The sequence below is a fragment of the Gasterosteus aculeatus genome, chromosome 12 (genome assembly GCF_964276395.1).
Source record: "Gasterosteus aculeatus chromosome 12, fGasAcu3.hap1.1, whole genome shotgun sequence".
NCBI lineage: Eukaryota > Metazoa > Chordata > Actinopteri > Perciformes > Gasterosteidae > Gasterosteus > Gasterosteus aculeatus.
Genome location: NC_135700.1, coordinates 11,508,584 through 11,524,719, shown reverse-complemented (window position 1 = coordinate 11,524,719; position 16,136 = coordinate 11,508,584). Strand labels below are relative to the sequence as shown.

General features: G+C 43.0%; 1 protein-coding gene across 4 annotated transcripts in view; it reads left to right on the top strand.

Annotated features, from left to right (window-relative positions):
- Positions 1–14,607, top strand: part of dennd2b (DENN domain containing 2B) — a 34,206-nt gene extending 19,599 nt beyond the window's left edge. For all 4 annotated transcript variants that reach the window (XM_040197831.2, XM_040197821.2, XM_078085425.1 and 1 more), the window contains 16 exons: positions 55–176; positions 1,251–1,469; positions 1,785–1,881; positions 2,063–2,107; positions 2,424–2,608; positions 2,753–2,862; positions 2,996–3,065; positions 4,545–4,622; positions 5,709–5,849; positions 5,966–6,114; positions 10,853–11,030; positions 12,069–12,110; positions 12,643–12,754; positions 13,034–13,273; positions 13,527–13,613; positions 13,969–14,607. In XM_040197831.2, coding sequence (XP_040053765.2) covers positions 55–176; positions 1,251–1,469; positions 1,785–1,881; positions 2,063–2,107; positions 2,424–2,608; positions 2,753–2,862; positions 2,996–3,065; positions 4,545–4,622; positions 5,709–5,849; positions 5,966–6,114; positions 10,853–11,030; positions 12,069–12,110; positions 12,643–12,754; positions 13,034–13,273; positions 13,527–13,613; positions 13,969–14,003 — 1,910 coding nt within the window. In that variant the 3' untranslated portion in view covers positions 14,004–14,607. The remainder of the gene's footprint in view (positions 1–54; positions 177–1,250; positions 1,470–1,784; positions 1,882–2,062; positions 2,108–2,423; positions 2,609–2,752; positions 2,863–2,995; positions 3,066–4,544; positions 4,623–5,708; positions 5,850–5,965; positions 6,115–10,852; positions 11,031–12,068; positions 12,111–12,642; positions 12,755–13,033; positions 13,274–13,526; positions 13,614–13,968) is intronic.
- Positions 14,608–16,136: the final 1,529 nt, after the last annotated feature.

Sequence of the window (16,136 nt, the reverse complement as noted above, 5' to 3'; positions counted from 1 at the left end):
GTTGCTTCCGACATTAAAGTCGGGCTGCACTAAGTACTTACTTCATCCCGACAGAGAAGGAGAACCCCTATGAGGATGTTGACCTGAAGCGGAAGAGTTTTGGTCGGAAGTCATGTCTGTTGGAGGGCAACAGATCGTGGAGCACCATGGATAGGAAGCTGAACTCTCCGCCTCAGGTAAGCCCTGTTGGGATCAACAGCACTGATGTGTTTTCCTGTTGTAAACATAATACACATGTTTTCCAGTGGTAACGTGAGTCTCCCTCGCTATGCGTCAGTGCCTGGACAAGATCTCTTAAAGAATCTCACACCTCATTTGTGGCGCAACAGTTTGATATGTTTATGCCTTGTGATTCTCAACAGAAAGGCCCATCTGCACATTTTGATCCCTCGCTTAAACGCAGGAGCACTTGTAGCCCAATAAAAAAGTTAGACACACGTGGTTACTGCTGGCAACAAACAGCTATTTGCAGCGGTTTGTGGACTGTATTTAATTCTCCATTGAACACTTCTTGAGCAGCTACTTTGTCAGGAATATAACAAATTAACAAAATGCTTTAGAAAATAAGTCAGTCAATAATTACTTACTTACTTACTATAATGAACTGCAATCGTATGTGAAGCTGCACATGACAGGAATAGTCTACCACAGGACACAGCGAGGTTTGAGACTTTTCTGCAGAGGTTGAGGTGTGTAGCGGATCACCTGCAGATCTTCACCCAGCAGCTCACTGTCGCGGCTCCTTTTCGTTCCATTGCTTGCTACCAAATGTATAACTCATCAGCTTTAAGTAACCATGTATTGGCACAAGAGTTGTTGCTCTAAGCCTAACCTCCGAGACAAATGCTGTACATTTCCTGTGACTGCTTGACAATAAGAGACACCTTGTTCTCTGTTGGTTGGATGCTGTTGAGGTTTTAATGCTCTCAATGCTTGATTTGCTTTGACAGTAACCTGATGCAGCTCTGTTACAGTGGAACTGGAGTTAGCAGTAAACAGTGAAGCATGCATAATATCCTGTAAATCTTGGAAGTGCATTTTATAATCCAGCGTGTGAATGTTGGACATTGCTACTAACACATACAGCTATCAGATCTTAAACCTTAATAAATAGCCTTAAAGTTGTTTATTTTTTAGTGCTCAAAGCAAAGAAGAAGAGCAAAATTGGGTATTTCGGGGGTTATAACTCGAGTGAATGCACTGGAACAACTGACATACCAATCCTTGACTTGTCTTTCCTCTCTGACTAGTTGCCTTCCAAACCCAGTAGCCAGTCTCTTCGCCTCGCTGGTCCAAGTGACAGGAAGAGCCATCGCATGGCTCAGTTGTCCAAGCGCTACAGCCACGATGAGATGCTGCTTCCCTCTCAGCGGGCTGTATCCACGTCACCTTGTGGCCGGCTGACGGATGATAGCCTCTGTAGCGCTGGTGATACTTTGGCCTCACACAGGCACTGGAGGATCCCCAAGGTACACAATCCAAGATCCTACACAAACACCTCCACTAAGGCCCTGCAGAGCTCTGGCCGTGTTCTCTTTGCTTTACCGCTTCACAGACCAGCTTAGGTTTCTGGAGGGACCAAGTCAGAGCAGCTCCCGATCACTTGCAATCCTTTATACTTTTATCAAATACAGTGCTTGGGTTTCTCTTGTGGAAATTTGGCATTGAAGTAACCCTTAAAGCACAATACATGATTAATTTGGGGCAGGAAAACCCCTCTTCTTCCTCTATTCTTAGGCTCAAAAGACACAAAAATTCCTCTTTCCTCTTTCCTCCGTTTACAGCTCGTCCAGAGGATCAACTCCATTTACTGCACTAAACGTGGGAAGAAGAGGCTGAAGAAGCTGAACATGTCCAATGTTGAGACGGCATCTCTGAGAGGTGAGGGCTCTCTTTATTCCCTTTATTGCCCTTTAGCCAGGTAAGTGAGTAAATATTTGCACCGCAGCCTCATGGCCACATGGGGTTCTTGCTGTGTCCCACTCGTGACATAAACACGGGTCTGCGAAATTGCCTTCTGACCCGTAGAAAACCTTCTTGTCTGTCTCATGTCTGCCTCCAGATGACAACAGTGAGAGTGAGAGTGACTCTGATGACAGGTTCAAAGGTGAGTGACCACAGCATTCCTTTGCCACGGCGAGGTGTTACACTGTTGACCTCTTATGACCCGACGGCAAAACACAGAATTCTAACTGAAAGATTTGCCCTATACATGGATTACCAGAAAACCATGAAACATTTGTCACATGTCTATGTTCAATGATGGGAATTCTTGGAGAAAAGTGAATTACAGAAATAACATTTCATTTAACTTCTGTCTGAAGATAATTCCCTTTGAGCCCTAGAATTACATTCTGAACCGTCGAGTGTGAATTTTCTTTGAACAAGGAGTTGTGTGCATTGACGTTCGCTTCCCTCCTCAGCTCACACCCAGAGGCTGTTGAAACTGCAGTCCATCCTTCGACGGGCGCCCAGCTACCGCACGCTGGAGCTGCAGCTCATTGAATGGCAGGAGAGAGAACTCTTTCAGTATTTTGTGGTTGTTTCTCTCAAAAAGAAACCCAGCAAAAACTCCTACTCCCCGGAGGTCACTTACCAGTTCCCTAAGGTAAACCAGCGGAGCACCACATCTGATACGTGTCAAGAACACAAGAAGCAACATTCAAAACTGTCTTGAAAGTGTAAAGTTATCTAAATGAGAATGAACTAACTGAAACTCCTGTCTTGTCCTTCTTCTCCTCGCCTCTCACAGCTAGAGAGACCCACCAAGCAGATGAGGGAGGCCGAACAGAGGCTCAAAGCCATACCTCAGTTTTGTTTTCCAGATGCAAAGGACTGGAGTCCTGTGTCTGAGTTCACCAGGTATGCAAACGTTATTCAGTTTACTAGATATGTTTAAGGGAAACTGCGTCAGTGTGAAATTGTGAATTATTCAAATTCAAGTCATGTGTCTTTGTGTCATTTCTCATGTGTATACATTTGTCTTTTGCTGCAGTGAGACTTTCTCCTTCATGTTGACGGGAGAGGACGGCAGCAGGAGGTTTGGTTACTGTAGACGCCTGCTGGTAAGCCCCCCCCGGACCCCCTGGACCCCCTGGACCCCCCACCCCCCCGACCCCTTTGCTCCCTGTTCACACCCTGCTGAGCCCTGTTTGTTTTTACAGACCTTTTTTATATGAACGCATGAAATGCTGGTTCTGTGGAGACCAGCATTTCCTCTTTGTGTGTTACACGACCGTCCACTGTGGCAGCAGGAGATAAAAACGCAGACATAAAAAAAGAAATATAGTGGCTGCATACTATTTAACTGTTACTATTATGACTATAACTATAAATGCAAACATTCAGTCCCAGTCATCAAGTGCACTCAACTATAATCATATGATAAAAACTTTGTTTCACTCATTAAATTTAACGAAAGTTTCTCAGGAGATGAGAAACAAAGAAAAACCATGAGAAATCCTAACTGTGTCATTGTGGAGCATTTCTCCTTTATAATGAGGCAGCAGAGCGCTTTGATGTTTTTTATTCTGCTGCGCTTCCCATGCAGCTCGCGGGTGGAGGGAAGGACTGTGTGGGACTCTGTGAATGTGGTGGTGATTGTGTTTGCCTTTTGGTATTTCTGGGTATGTTTACAAAACGACAGTGTGTGTTTTCATAAGTTTACAGGGAGTGTTTTCATCCCTGTGTGTGTGTGTGTGTGCTGGATAACAGCCGGACGTTTTGTGGACACAAAAAAGTTATTAAACTGGATCTGCTCTGTTGATCTGAGATACATTTTGATGGAAGCAGATTTTAATGAAGCGAGAGGAAGAGGTGAGCTGCTCTCCTCCAGTAACTTCTTTTCTTCCCTGCTCTCCGGGTCGACTTGGCGCTGGCAGCGAGCGAGCATTCCTAAGGACTTGAATCAAGCTCCACATAGTTGATTTAATCATCCATTTGGAAAAGCGGAGGAGAAACCAAGAGAAAATTGTATACCTAATATGGAGAAGTGGATTGGTAGTTGTTGAGTGCTTGTGTTCATTTGTGTCTGTGCGTTTGAGTGTCTGGGGCCTTGGAGCACATAATGGTGTATGAGTGTGCAGAGGAAGGTAGATACCATCAGCAGGAGCAGATAAACCACCTGTGTTTGGGAAGTTGGGATCCACATTAAAGACTTTCACATCAGATAAAGCCTAGATTCGAAGACTTTATCTACAGTGTTTAATCAATTGATCAACATGTGATATTATAACGGTCTACAGGTGATCATACAAAAAAGATGCTAGCTGGCTTTTCTGCCTGTCTTTAAAATGTCACCATCGAATTCAAATTCAGTATATTATGACAGGGAGAATTATTCATGCTGTCATGTCTTGTGGCTCTGGAGGAGTTTTGTAAAGCTGTAAAAAAAACATAGAGATCTTTATCTCCCTCTTAAGTCCTGCATGACGACTACCTCTTTAAATGGGTTTGTAGACAGTTCACAGAACGTCCGTGAATGTGTCTCTTCATCGAGTCTGTTGTCCCCCAGTGTTCACTGAGTCCATTGCCTTCTCCTGCAGCCCAGTGGGAAAGGATCTCGCCTTCCAGAGGTGTACTGTGTCATCAGCAGACTGGGCTGTTTTGACTTGTTCTCTACGGTGAGTTCATCCTCTCCTGTGAATTCTACACACACACACACTTTATACAGGCCGCTGCAGTACGCTGGCTGTGTGTGGTTTTGTTGCTGTGGTTAAACCATCTCACTGCAGAAATAAATGACTTTCAGCAGACCTTCTGCAAAGCGCCTGTTCATTGGTAAACCTTATTTCAGTCCTTCTTTCTTTTTTTTTACCTCCTGATTTGCCAGAGTAATTGTTTCCTTTCTTTTGTCTAAGTGGCACTCACACAGAGCTGAGCCCTCACTCTGTTTGACTTTTCCAGGCTTATCTGATCACTTATTAATTCAAAGGGGGTAAGTCCACACTGTTGAGACAAAGTGGTGACTGTGTTACATGAAAATAAAATGCCACGGTATGTTTCAAAGACTAAAGCAAATATGCGTTTCATTGTTTGCTTATAGTCATAGGCGGGCTGTGATTAAAGGCTCTGTAAAAGCCCAGCAAACATGAAACATCTGAAATCTGTATTTGGCAGTTGGGTTAAGCAGATAAATTGGCACAGTAGTTTCAGCATTTAACAGCAACAGAATGTGAATTCTTTTCATTTTGAAGATAATAAAATTGAAGCAAATGGGAAGAAAACCGGTGTTTGTATCACACACACACACACACACACACACACACACACACACACACACACACACACACACACACACACACACAACTCCCTTCGATATCAGACAGACAGAGGAATGAAGAAGACGAAAGAGGTGATGTCATATGACCTCGATAAGACCTTGACTCTCCAATCAACTTACCAGACAGCCGGCATCTGGGACCAAAACCGGCAGATCTCCAATCACACACACCTGGAAAGAAATTGCCTGTTTTATTTTTCTAAAGCAGTTCCACGTTGTTGGTGCTCAAACACATGACGATATGTTTTCTACTAATTGTCGCCACGGTCAACAATCTTGATGACGTTGCACTTTTTCTTGCCATGCCATTCATTCAATATGGATATAAGCATAGGCTCCTTTCATATGATCATTATCCAGAAAGTGTGTATTTATGAAACCAGTTGTAATATGTGGCGGAAACCTTGCTTTGTGTTGTCATGTTCAGATCCTGGATGAGGTAGAAAGGCGTCGAGGCGTCTCAGCAGCCCTCGTCTACCCCTTCATGAGGAGTCTAATGGAGTCTCCCTTCCCTGCACCAGGGAAAATTATCAAAGTAAAGACCTTTCTGCCCGGTGCAGGAAATGAGGTTAGAGCTCCTCCTCTCACTGCTTTCTGCTTGCAGTTGTGTGAAATCCTATCAGTTAATTGGACCCACAGATCACAATTTAAATGTGTGAATGTGATGTGTGAATTTATTTTCAGGTCATCGAGCTGAGGCGGCCCACAGACTCCAGACTGGAGCATGTGGACTTCGATAGTCTTTTCAGTTGTCTCAGTGTGCGGCAGGTGATACGAGTCTTTGCCTCGCTGCTGCTGGAGCGTCGGGTCATCTTCGTGGCTGATAAACTCAGGTGAGGCGCCGTGCTCGTCTTAATCCCTCTGCTGTGAGCCTATCATCTCATAGATAGTATTTAAGTTAAAGAAAGCTTATCCAAAACTGAGAACATTTGAGGAATATACCCTCCACACTTTCCCAAACTGCCACCTTTGTGTGCATTTAGGACACTAATCCAGGCTGGTGATGACAACAGATTAACAATAACCTTTCTTAAACAGATAATGAAAGCATCATATGGAGCTGTGGGGTTTTCTCAACCCGGGCTGAGGAGAATTGTTGGATTTCAGGTCAATCAGCCAGTAAGGAAAGGAAAACAGAAGCGAAGTGGGTCGAACAGTGAGTCACTGCCAGAGCAAAAGAAGGTGGGGCTGATGAGATGCAATGAGTCTCTCCGGGTTTGGTGTCCCAGTCTGTTCATTGTTAGAAGAGAAGAGATGGGTACGTTTATGGCATCGGATGCGAGAGGGGAGTTGGAGAATAATTGGGTGGAGAAGTAATCTCTCCATGTATCAAAGCCCAGTTTAAACAAACATCAGTGGGGGCAGTGACTGCGAGGAGGAGGAATGTACTTCCTGTGTGCGCGACTCTGCCCTCTGTGATCTGTGGCCGGACTGTCGCCGTTTGACTTATGGTGCCACGTTCACTCCTTACTTATGAGCTACGGCGCTCTCTGTGTACGCGTAGAATATCACGTTGCTCATCACAGAGACGTGATTACATCAAGGAGTCTTTGGGTGGGAATCAGGCAATAACTTACGAGATTTATTTCTGTATGCTGCCCAAAATGGTGAGGGTAAACTCCACAGGCAATTCTGTGATATCCTGTTAGACAAGCATTCAGAATTCGATGCAGTATCTGCAAACCTGAATGGAGAAACGTATTTAAAAAAGCACGGATGTTGCTCACTGCGTTATGAACCTTTTGTATTTGGAACAAAGTGCATACACATGATGAATCCTAATCTGTAAACCTTTTTTCTAGCATGTGTACATGTGGAATAGAAAGTCTGATTCTGCGGGCATACATGCAGGGCTCCCGTGTTTTGGTTTCTGTTCAAAACTGTGACAGGGCCTCTCTGCAGCATTAATGACTCCGATGATAAAGGGCTGCTCCCTCTGGGGCTCCGGTACATAATCCATTCCCAAAATAGCTCGCCAGCAGACCATGATGTATGTTTCTTTCCCTTGAAATGTGCGTCCACGGCAAGCAGGAAGCGAGAGGAAAAGCCATTTGTGGCAACAGTTTTCTGTGTGTCCTTCTATCCCTCGCTCCTCTGCTGTGTTACCTTCCTTTAACTCTATTACACTGAAACCTTCCGTTGTTTTTTTCTGGATGAGAGAACATTTGTTTCCATCCAATGCCTGTATTAATGAGTGAGGATGCACGATCAGATACATTTATCATAAGCCAGGTCACTCTGTAACTGCTTAACTTGATCAGCCTGCAGATGCTGAAGTTTGGTCCGTGCTGCAGACTTATGTAAACAGTCTCTGTCAGACAGGCTAGAGTTGAGGACAGTCACTAAATTGCGTGTGCATGTCTGGATTTGTCTGTAGGCACGGCAGTAGAATACTTAAGCAAATTAAATGACTTTCCCAGAGAGGACTCTGTTGCTAAAGTAATTTAATCCAACCTGCTTTGCTGCATCATAAATCAATATGATTTTTACCCTCAAATGTTAATTTTGAAATATTTAATTGGAAAATGCATTATATTAACCTGGTTAGGTGTCTTACATAGTGAAAAAAATGAATGAATATATTAAAATATGAGTCTATGTTGGAGAAACAGTGAGGGGAAGAGTAAAAAGGAATGAAGAGGAAGGTCATTATAAAAATGTTGTCTAATAATAGAGCAGTCTGAAAGTTAGTTGGCGGTCTGAAGACGTTTTGCAGCTGCAGTATCACGGTCAATGGTGTCGTAGACAACATACACATTTAATTTAATTCTTAATTCTCAGCTTTTCTGAAACACTTTCTGCAAAACGCTCTGCAGAAATGGCACAAAACCAAAACGGCTTTTAACAGCCTTGCCCAGTTTCCCATGTGGTATTTAACTCTGAGTTAGAGAAGAGTGAAATCCAAAAACTGTTGACATGTGAAATGTTTCACTTTTTCAAGAAACCCTTGGACTCTGCCAGCGCCTGAGCAGCTGATTTTCACATCAATGTCGCTCTTATGTTTACACCCGCACGTAGACGCTTACTTACACCTCGACACTCATATACACAAACACCTGCGCGTATTCATCTGCACTGACGACAGAGCCGATCAAACTTACTGGGGTTTAAATGAGACCCTGTGTGGAGTTTCGCCACTGGGAGGCCGTTACCTTCTGTGGAGCTGGAGTGCTGAGGCCGTGGGCCGGCTGCTGGAGATCCTTAAGTACAGGAAGTGAGGGGAAAACCATTTGGGAACTGAGGGAGGAGAGCGCCTTCTGCTAGCGGATCGAAATGCACCCTGTGCAGCTTGTCATAGGAATCCTATAGGTCTATACCCCCCCCCCGCTGCTTCTTTATATGATTTCTAGAAGTTAATTTGAGCTTTAACATTGGAGAATGGTTTTGCGGGGCTTTTCCTGTTTTCTTTGTCCTGCGTCTATGGAATCAGCCTGAGCCATGCCAAGACCGGCAGACACAGTGCAGTGCTTTAGTAGGACCGTGAAGCATGTGGTGATAGAGGCTTTTGACTTCCTCCCTCTCTCTCTCTGTCTCAGACACTGAAACTTCCCTCCTCCTCCGGGCTTCAAAGACTAAGCCTCTGGATCCCCTGCTTCCTGAAACAACTGCCAGTTCAGCCCCGCACACACTAAACCAGGCCTGGCAGGGCTATGAGGGCTAATATGTCAGGATTAGCTCCCAAACCTCAACACACAACAGCTCCTATGCACCTCACCCCACAGTAACTGGTTACCCTCTTATGCCTGAGAGTGGATTCATGAATTCGTATGACTTATGCGATCAAATATCTTTTATCTTCTTCTTTTTTTCCAAGCGTCCATGTATGCCGATGCTTAAAAATAAGTCAAACTTCAGCTGAGCCCTCTCAGAAGCTTTTTGCGCCCTGAAAAGTGAGTAACAATAGCAAACATGGCAGACACACGGAATTACTCTTTCCTTCCTATTGTTTGTACAAGGAGGCACCAAAATAACCAGTTTTGGACGCTTGTTTTTCTTTGTGGCCTGTGAGTGCACAGGGAGACCAAAGAACATGTTCTCCCTTTTGTTACAACGCATGTGTGGTGTCTGAGGGTCTGGAGTTTGGTCCGAATGGGAATGTCCCTCTCTCTCCTTCCCCAGCTGAGTGGCAACCTCTAGTAGCGCAGAGTGTTTTCTTTGCAAGTTCATCTTCTCCCCAGAGTGCGTGGTTGGGGAATGAGTGTAATCCATCCTTCTGGTATCAGCGTTGTGTATGGCTGCAACGGGAGACGGGATCTGTTAGAAATTATGAAGCCCTCCTCAGGCAACTGGAGATCAGACGGCCAAAGGAAAGCTGCAATTGCTTTAACGGTGTGAGCGATCTGGAAAAGGCCTTAAACGACCGCACTGTGTGGCTTATCATTCTAGTTAACCCCTGTCAGGAAACCACATTTTAATATTGACAATTTGACTCGTGGGAGGTTTAGATGAAAAAGGCCGTTGGCAAACATGTAGCCTGACTGATTGGAGTGGAATGGTTTGTGGGAGTTTTGTCATTTATCTCAGCTCATTGATTAGGTTACTGATCTCTGTTCTCTGTATGGTCTCTCTTAACTGAGTGTGAATGAGGTCACATGTAAGGGAGTAACTTCTGTTTACTTGGATGTTCTGTGGGCCGTGGACGACAGCAACCACAGAAAAAACCTCCTCATTAAAAGTGCATCCCGAGCGGGGTGTGTGTGTGTGTGTGTGTGTGTGTGTGCGTGTGCATACCACGTTTGATCCCCGGCCTTGTTCTCGATCCATACTGATTTAGTGACTCCACTGTACGTGTGTATGTGTGTGCGCGCGTCTGTGTGTATGATTGGAGCCACAGTTTATTTTCACTCCCTTTTGTGTACATGGACTGGACAGTATGTGGAGGACAGAGGAGGAGGGTCACCCACTGTCAACAAGCGGCGGATCGTGAGAAAGACGGGCTGCTATTTGTGATCTCCATTTTATGCCACAGCTGTCGGAGTTAAACCAAAGTGGCGCTTTTCGGTATTGCGTCAACAAGCCCCGAGCTTAACTACGGCAACATGTCAGAGTCACGCTAGCCCCGCCGACCCACGTAATGGGTTTTATTGGGCTCCCCATTCTTCACTGCGGTTCGTAATAGATGGTGTTAAACTCTGAGAGGGAGGAGAGACATGCAGTAATTTGTTCAGAAATATTTCTAAAAGTGAGAGAAAAGAAAGTGGCAATGCTGGATACTTCTGTCCTTCAAATGAGCAGCAGGAAGAACAAGATTACATATTAAAGTAACTGCTTCAAGGGAAGGATAATCGGGTAAATTAACCAGAAAGTGTGATTTGATCCTTTTGAGTGATACAATTTATTTTAAATAGTACTTTATTTTAAATAATACTTTAAAAAAATATTTTTACCACAAAAACCACCACTCCCCTTTCTGTCTGGGAAAAAAAGTGATACATTATCTAGTGAAACATCTGCTCCATTTTGACCGTGTTTAGTTTAAACTGGTGTGGCCTCTGCAGGGCGTTGTTAATGTGTGTGAGTGTGAAGGTGACCAAATGGTGTGTGTGTGTTTTTTTTGTCTCCCATCTACAGCACCTTGTCCGGCTGCATGCATGCAGTGGTGGCGCTGCTCTACCCTTTCTCCTGGCAACACACCTTCATCCCCGTGCTGCCGGGCTCCATGTTGGACATTGTTTGCTGTCCCACTCCCTTCCTGGTGGGGCTGCTGTCCAGCTCCCTGCCAAAGCTGAAGGAGTTGCCTGTAGAAGAGGTGAGTAGACCTCAAAAGACCTTTGGTGGAGTTTCCAAGACAGATTTGAGGCCATTGTCTCCTAAATGTCTTCAGATCCCTGGTGGCTCATCACTGGTTGATATTTCTATCTTTCAGTTTTCTGATTAAACGCCAGTTTCCTGGAATAGTGGAGGTTATCGCGTGGGCTGAAAAATGAAAGCGATACAGATTCAGAGCGAGTTGCTTATAAACTGTCTGAGTATTGCTGCGGGTGTTTGAGCTCCTCTGCCTGTAGTCTTATGATATCAGGGAACCAGCCAAGTACCTTCCAACCACAGTTCAACAGCACCATTCAGATCAGGGAAACTGAAATGTGCATTTGCTGTGGTTTTTGTGCCACTTGAGGGCAGTGGAACAAGCCATAAACACAACACTGGCCTTTTATCACCTTGTGGAGTGAACCTGGAAATGCTCCTGGGAGCTGAGGTGATACATACAGTCGACCCCTCCCCAGTGATGCAACTTAGTTTGATCCATGGATTATACAAAGTTAGTGATTCGTGCAGCATTCATCAAATAGAGTATACAGTTTTATTACTAATTTCAAAGATGTGATTCGGCTTTGTATGTTCTTGAACCACAAACTGAATATATTTGGGTGTTGAATCGGGCAAAACAAGTTTGAAACCAACATACACACACAATAGAAATAAACAAGAGTCACTGATGAATGTAAATGTTGGTTAGTTGCAGCAAAATATGTGTTTCTTAATGTACCTGAACAGATCTATATAGTCACATAGGCAATGACTGATAACATTGACTCTCTGTTTACATCACGTTTACTGTGGCTTATTAATTCACAACATAACTTGTGAAAATAAGAAGGAAATTTGCTTTTATACATATTTTGTTATTTATTTCTGTGATTTATGTGAAGCATTCATTTTATTTCTCTTACAGATTCTATTGTATCTATTGTGAGAGCAAAGTTGTAATTAGCAGTTCTTAGAGGAGATAAAACAAATGTTTTTATTAGTTCAGAAGAATAATATCCTCTTCTTTTCCTTTTCTCAGGCTTTAATGGTCGACCTGGGAACTGACCGATTCATTCGACAGGTTAGTCTGTGAAAAGAAAATACAATATATAAAGAAAGTAAATGGGAGGAAAATGAAAACTATATACATTTTACTGGCAACATAACGCCAATTACCATTCATTTCTTAAGTAATCATTGCAACATTTCAATTAAAACGTACCAGGGATCTTTCATACATTTCCTCCTTTTATGTAATAAATGCAAATATGCATCTGTGACATGCTGAAAAATGCCTTAGTAGAGTATGTTACACAACAGCAGTCTGTATCAAATGTTTTTATCTAAAGCTAGCAAACATGAACTGTTTCTGGTCACATTAGACCATGTAAGGCGTAAGCCGCAAACATCCTGAATCTTTTGAGGAGTTTGAGTGGGCTTTTCAGTACCTCATCAAATCAACTTTTGTGTTTTTTTCCTCTTTCAAACGTTACACGGTCTTGCTTTAAACAGGCTGTAAACACGAGGTTCTCTGTTGGAAGTCTGAGCCTTTGAAACGTATTCTCCAAACATTGTTGTTTATCACTGACTGCAGTGTTTTTGGTTGTTTATAGATGGACGACGAGGCCTCGCTGTTACCACGGAAACTTCAGGCGGCTCTTGAGCAAGCACTGGAGCAGAGGAATGACATCATCAGCCAGGACTCGGACAGTGAGTCAGACGAAGGTGAATGGACGTCATCACTTCTTACCAAACTATTAATTAATTCATTAGATTTATTCAGTCCAAGTCGCTGTAAAACTCTGACGTCTTTCTGGGCCAACTCGTCACAGTGAGTCACTAGGGCTCAATTTAGTGTCTTTCAGAAAGTTAATTGTTCTTTAACTGACATTGCGGCAAAACAACATTGGAACATCCGCGATTTGAGAAAAAGAGAAGAAAAAAATAATCTGTGACTTTTCAGTTTCAGATTTCCCATTAATCCCCTTTCCTTTGTCTTGACAGAGTACAACTCCTTGAACAGCCTGGTGTCAGAGGCTTTCATCCGCTTCTTTCTGGAGACCATCGGACATTACTCCTTGTTTATCGCTCAGAATGAGCGCGGAGAGCGCATTTTTCAAAGAGAGACCTTCCGTAAATCCGTGGCGTCTAAAAGCATCCGTCGTTTCCTGGGTGTCTTCATGGAGTCGCAGATGTTTGCTGGTTTCATTCAGGATCGGGAGCTGAGGAAGAACCGGGCTAAAGGTAGACGCTGCGTTCTCCGAGGGTCACTTGTGTCCATGCTTGTAGACATCCCAATAACAGAGTATACAAGTATATAAAGTGTAGCAGGAGAGGCTACTGCAGTAACACTGATCTCTAGTGGCTGAAAGTTCACTCGGTGTTTCCAGTTGTTTTCTCACCACGTCACTCTGCTCTTTGGCAGAGCAAGTAATTGTAACTTCCTGCAATATGAGATTTTTTTCTTTTTTCATCTCTGGCTCTGTCCCATTGGCAGGATTGTTTGAGCAAAGGGTGGATCAGTATCTGGAGGAGCTGCCAGACACGGAGCAAAGCGGAGTCAACAAGTTTCTGAAAGGCCTCGGTGAGTCCTGCTGCAGACACACGACGGCTCCGTTCCTTTTTTATTATTTACGTTTAAGCCCTGTAATACGTTACGTAAGCAGGATGTTGTCTGGTAATCCAGAGTCTTATTTATGTCATTAAACACGTCTGGAGGGGGTATTTAATATTTTTATCTGGATTCCACACATTTGAGGAGATATTCAGATTTCTACTCGGATTTTGGATGAATGCCTTGTGGTAAAATCCAACCATTCCTGATGTAATCTCTGCCTTGTTAGATCCCCAAATTCAGTTTAATGACTTTAATAAAATTGAACCTGTGGGGTGTTGATGTATTGCCCACATTTTAATATAATTGTTTTGACTGTTTTCAGGAAGTAAAATGAAGTTTCTGCACAAAAAGAGCTGAGGGGAACTGCTCCTGTCGTTTTCAGTCTTACAACAAACTGAAGACCCGATGTCTCAAGTCGCTGCATTATGATGATTCTCACCTTTTTGTAACGCTTTTCTTTTTCTTTAAAAAAAAAATCTGTACATATTTCACTGTAAGCTGGCTGTGATATTCTTCAGTGTATGTTTATAGTTCCTTATGAGATAGCGGCAGTAAGACGGAGCACAGTGAGTGAGCCGTAGAGTAACCACTGATGTCAGGTGTGCTTGTGAAGAGTTTTATCAGGATGTGTGAGCGTATGTGACCTGACAGGTTATAGATGTACAGTCCATGTGGTTTTAGTTTTGCAGTATTTCACCAGCCTTGTCCTCTGTTTAAGGAGTGTGGAACCGCTTTGAAAACTGTACATGCATCAAGACAATGAAGAAAATGATTGTAACTCCTCATTGAGTCTTTTGCAATCTTTTATTAAAACATTTTATAAATTCTTCAAAGTGCACTGCATTGAGTCTACTTGTAATAAGCACGTTAATTATCTGTGTTGTTAACTGTTGCTTAAAGGTCAAACGTTATTTTCTAACCCGCACTTCCAAGTCATATCAATAAAAAGATTACAGATGTATCATCAGCCTTTATTTCTGACAAAACAAGACCCAGAGCATATAGACGTCCATTTTAATAACAGAAATGCTTAAATTACAATTACAAAAACTGCCTCCTTTTGCATCCGTCATCTCAATGACAGCTTCCCCCAAAGCTATGCATGACGGGAGGTTGGTGGGATCCCAAAAGGCACCGTTAGTCTGGCACCAGCTCCCACCTTCTTAGGTCTCTGCACATCACCGTGGTGGCTGTCGCTGACGTGCTGTCATCAGCTCTACTAACCGAAAGCCTCTCTGTTGATTCAAGCCGCATATTACTTCTTCTCTGCTGGTGTCCTTCATAGCAATTAAAGGCTGAAATTTGTTGTGAAATAACTATGTTCTCTGTTTAGGATTAAACTGGTTACCTACTGTATATCCGTGACTTACATTGGTTATTTCCCATTTCAGGGTAGTAGTGCTTTAATTGTACTGTAGCATTCACCTTTGAGACTAACAAGAGATTTTCTACTTTTACTCCACAACATTTATCTGATGGCTGTTGCTTCACATATAAACTATTTACATACAACACTTTGACGTGTTTTGTACCACAGCAGTAAAGTGTATTTACAGCTCCACCACAAGATACATCAAAAGACTACTTTTAGTTTAATGCATCAATGATCATACAGACTCAGTCAGAGTGATACTTTCCCACAGGACATGACGGTAATCACTTTTTTAAGGCAAGGATGAAAAAATAAAATAAATTATTTCATATGAACACTTTGTTAAGCGTCTGCTTTATTTTATGTAGATGTGCAATTTACTTTGGATGTACTACGTGTGAATAGTACTTTTGCAGTCATATACCATTTTACTGCACGTTTTAAAGTTATTGGCAGAAACAGAAATATCTCCTATTACAAGTAAAAGTCCGGAATAAAAATGCTAACTTAAAGTAAAGATGTGCTATAAGAAAAATGTTTTTAGTATCAAAAATATAGGTAATCATCAGGCAGAAGGGTTTTTGTCAGTGTTGTATTATTACATGATTTAATACTTTACCGTGTTATCACGAACACCTGCATCTGGATGATTCCACCACTGCTTATAATGGTTTCACTTCGTGGTAACTTTACATGTATAACAACATGTGAATACTTCTTCTATCACCTTGGATCAGTAATGGTTCCAGGATGTCATTCTTGCAAACTTTGCATAAATAATCCATTCTCCTCACCAAGTATTGTTACACTACAGCTTTGAGAAACGTCAGAACTAGCGCATGACAGCGAATATCAAATCTCACGATTAAATGCGAGACTTGAATATCTCCAAAATTTTGGCCGGACTGGAGAGCGACACCCGATGGGGGGTGGGGACTGGCACTCGGACATGCACGGGTCAAGGTAAAATATAATTAAAAAAACGACAAACACTCTCGCACTGGGGACAGACACGCAGCAACACAACGGAGACACTGTCCCAACTGTGACGTCCTCGCACGCGCTCTCCCCGATGTTTACCTCATGTGATGATTTGCACGAGTGGAATTATTTCATTC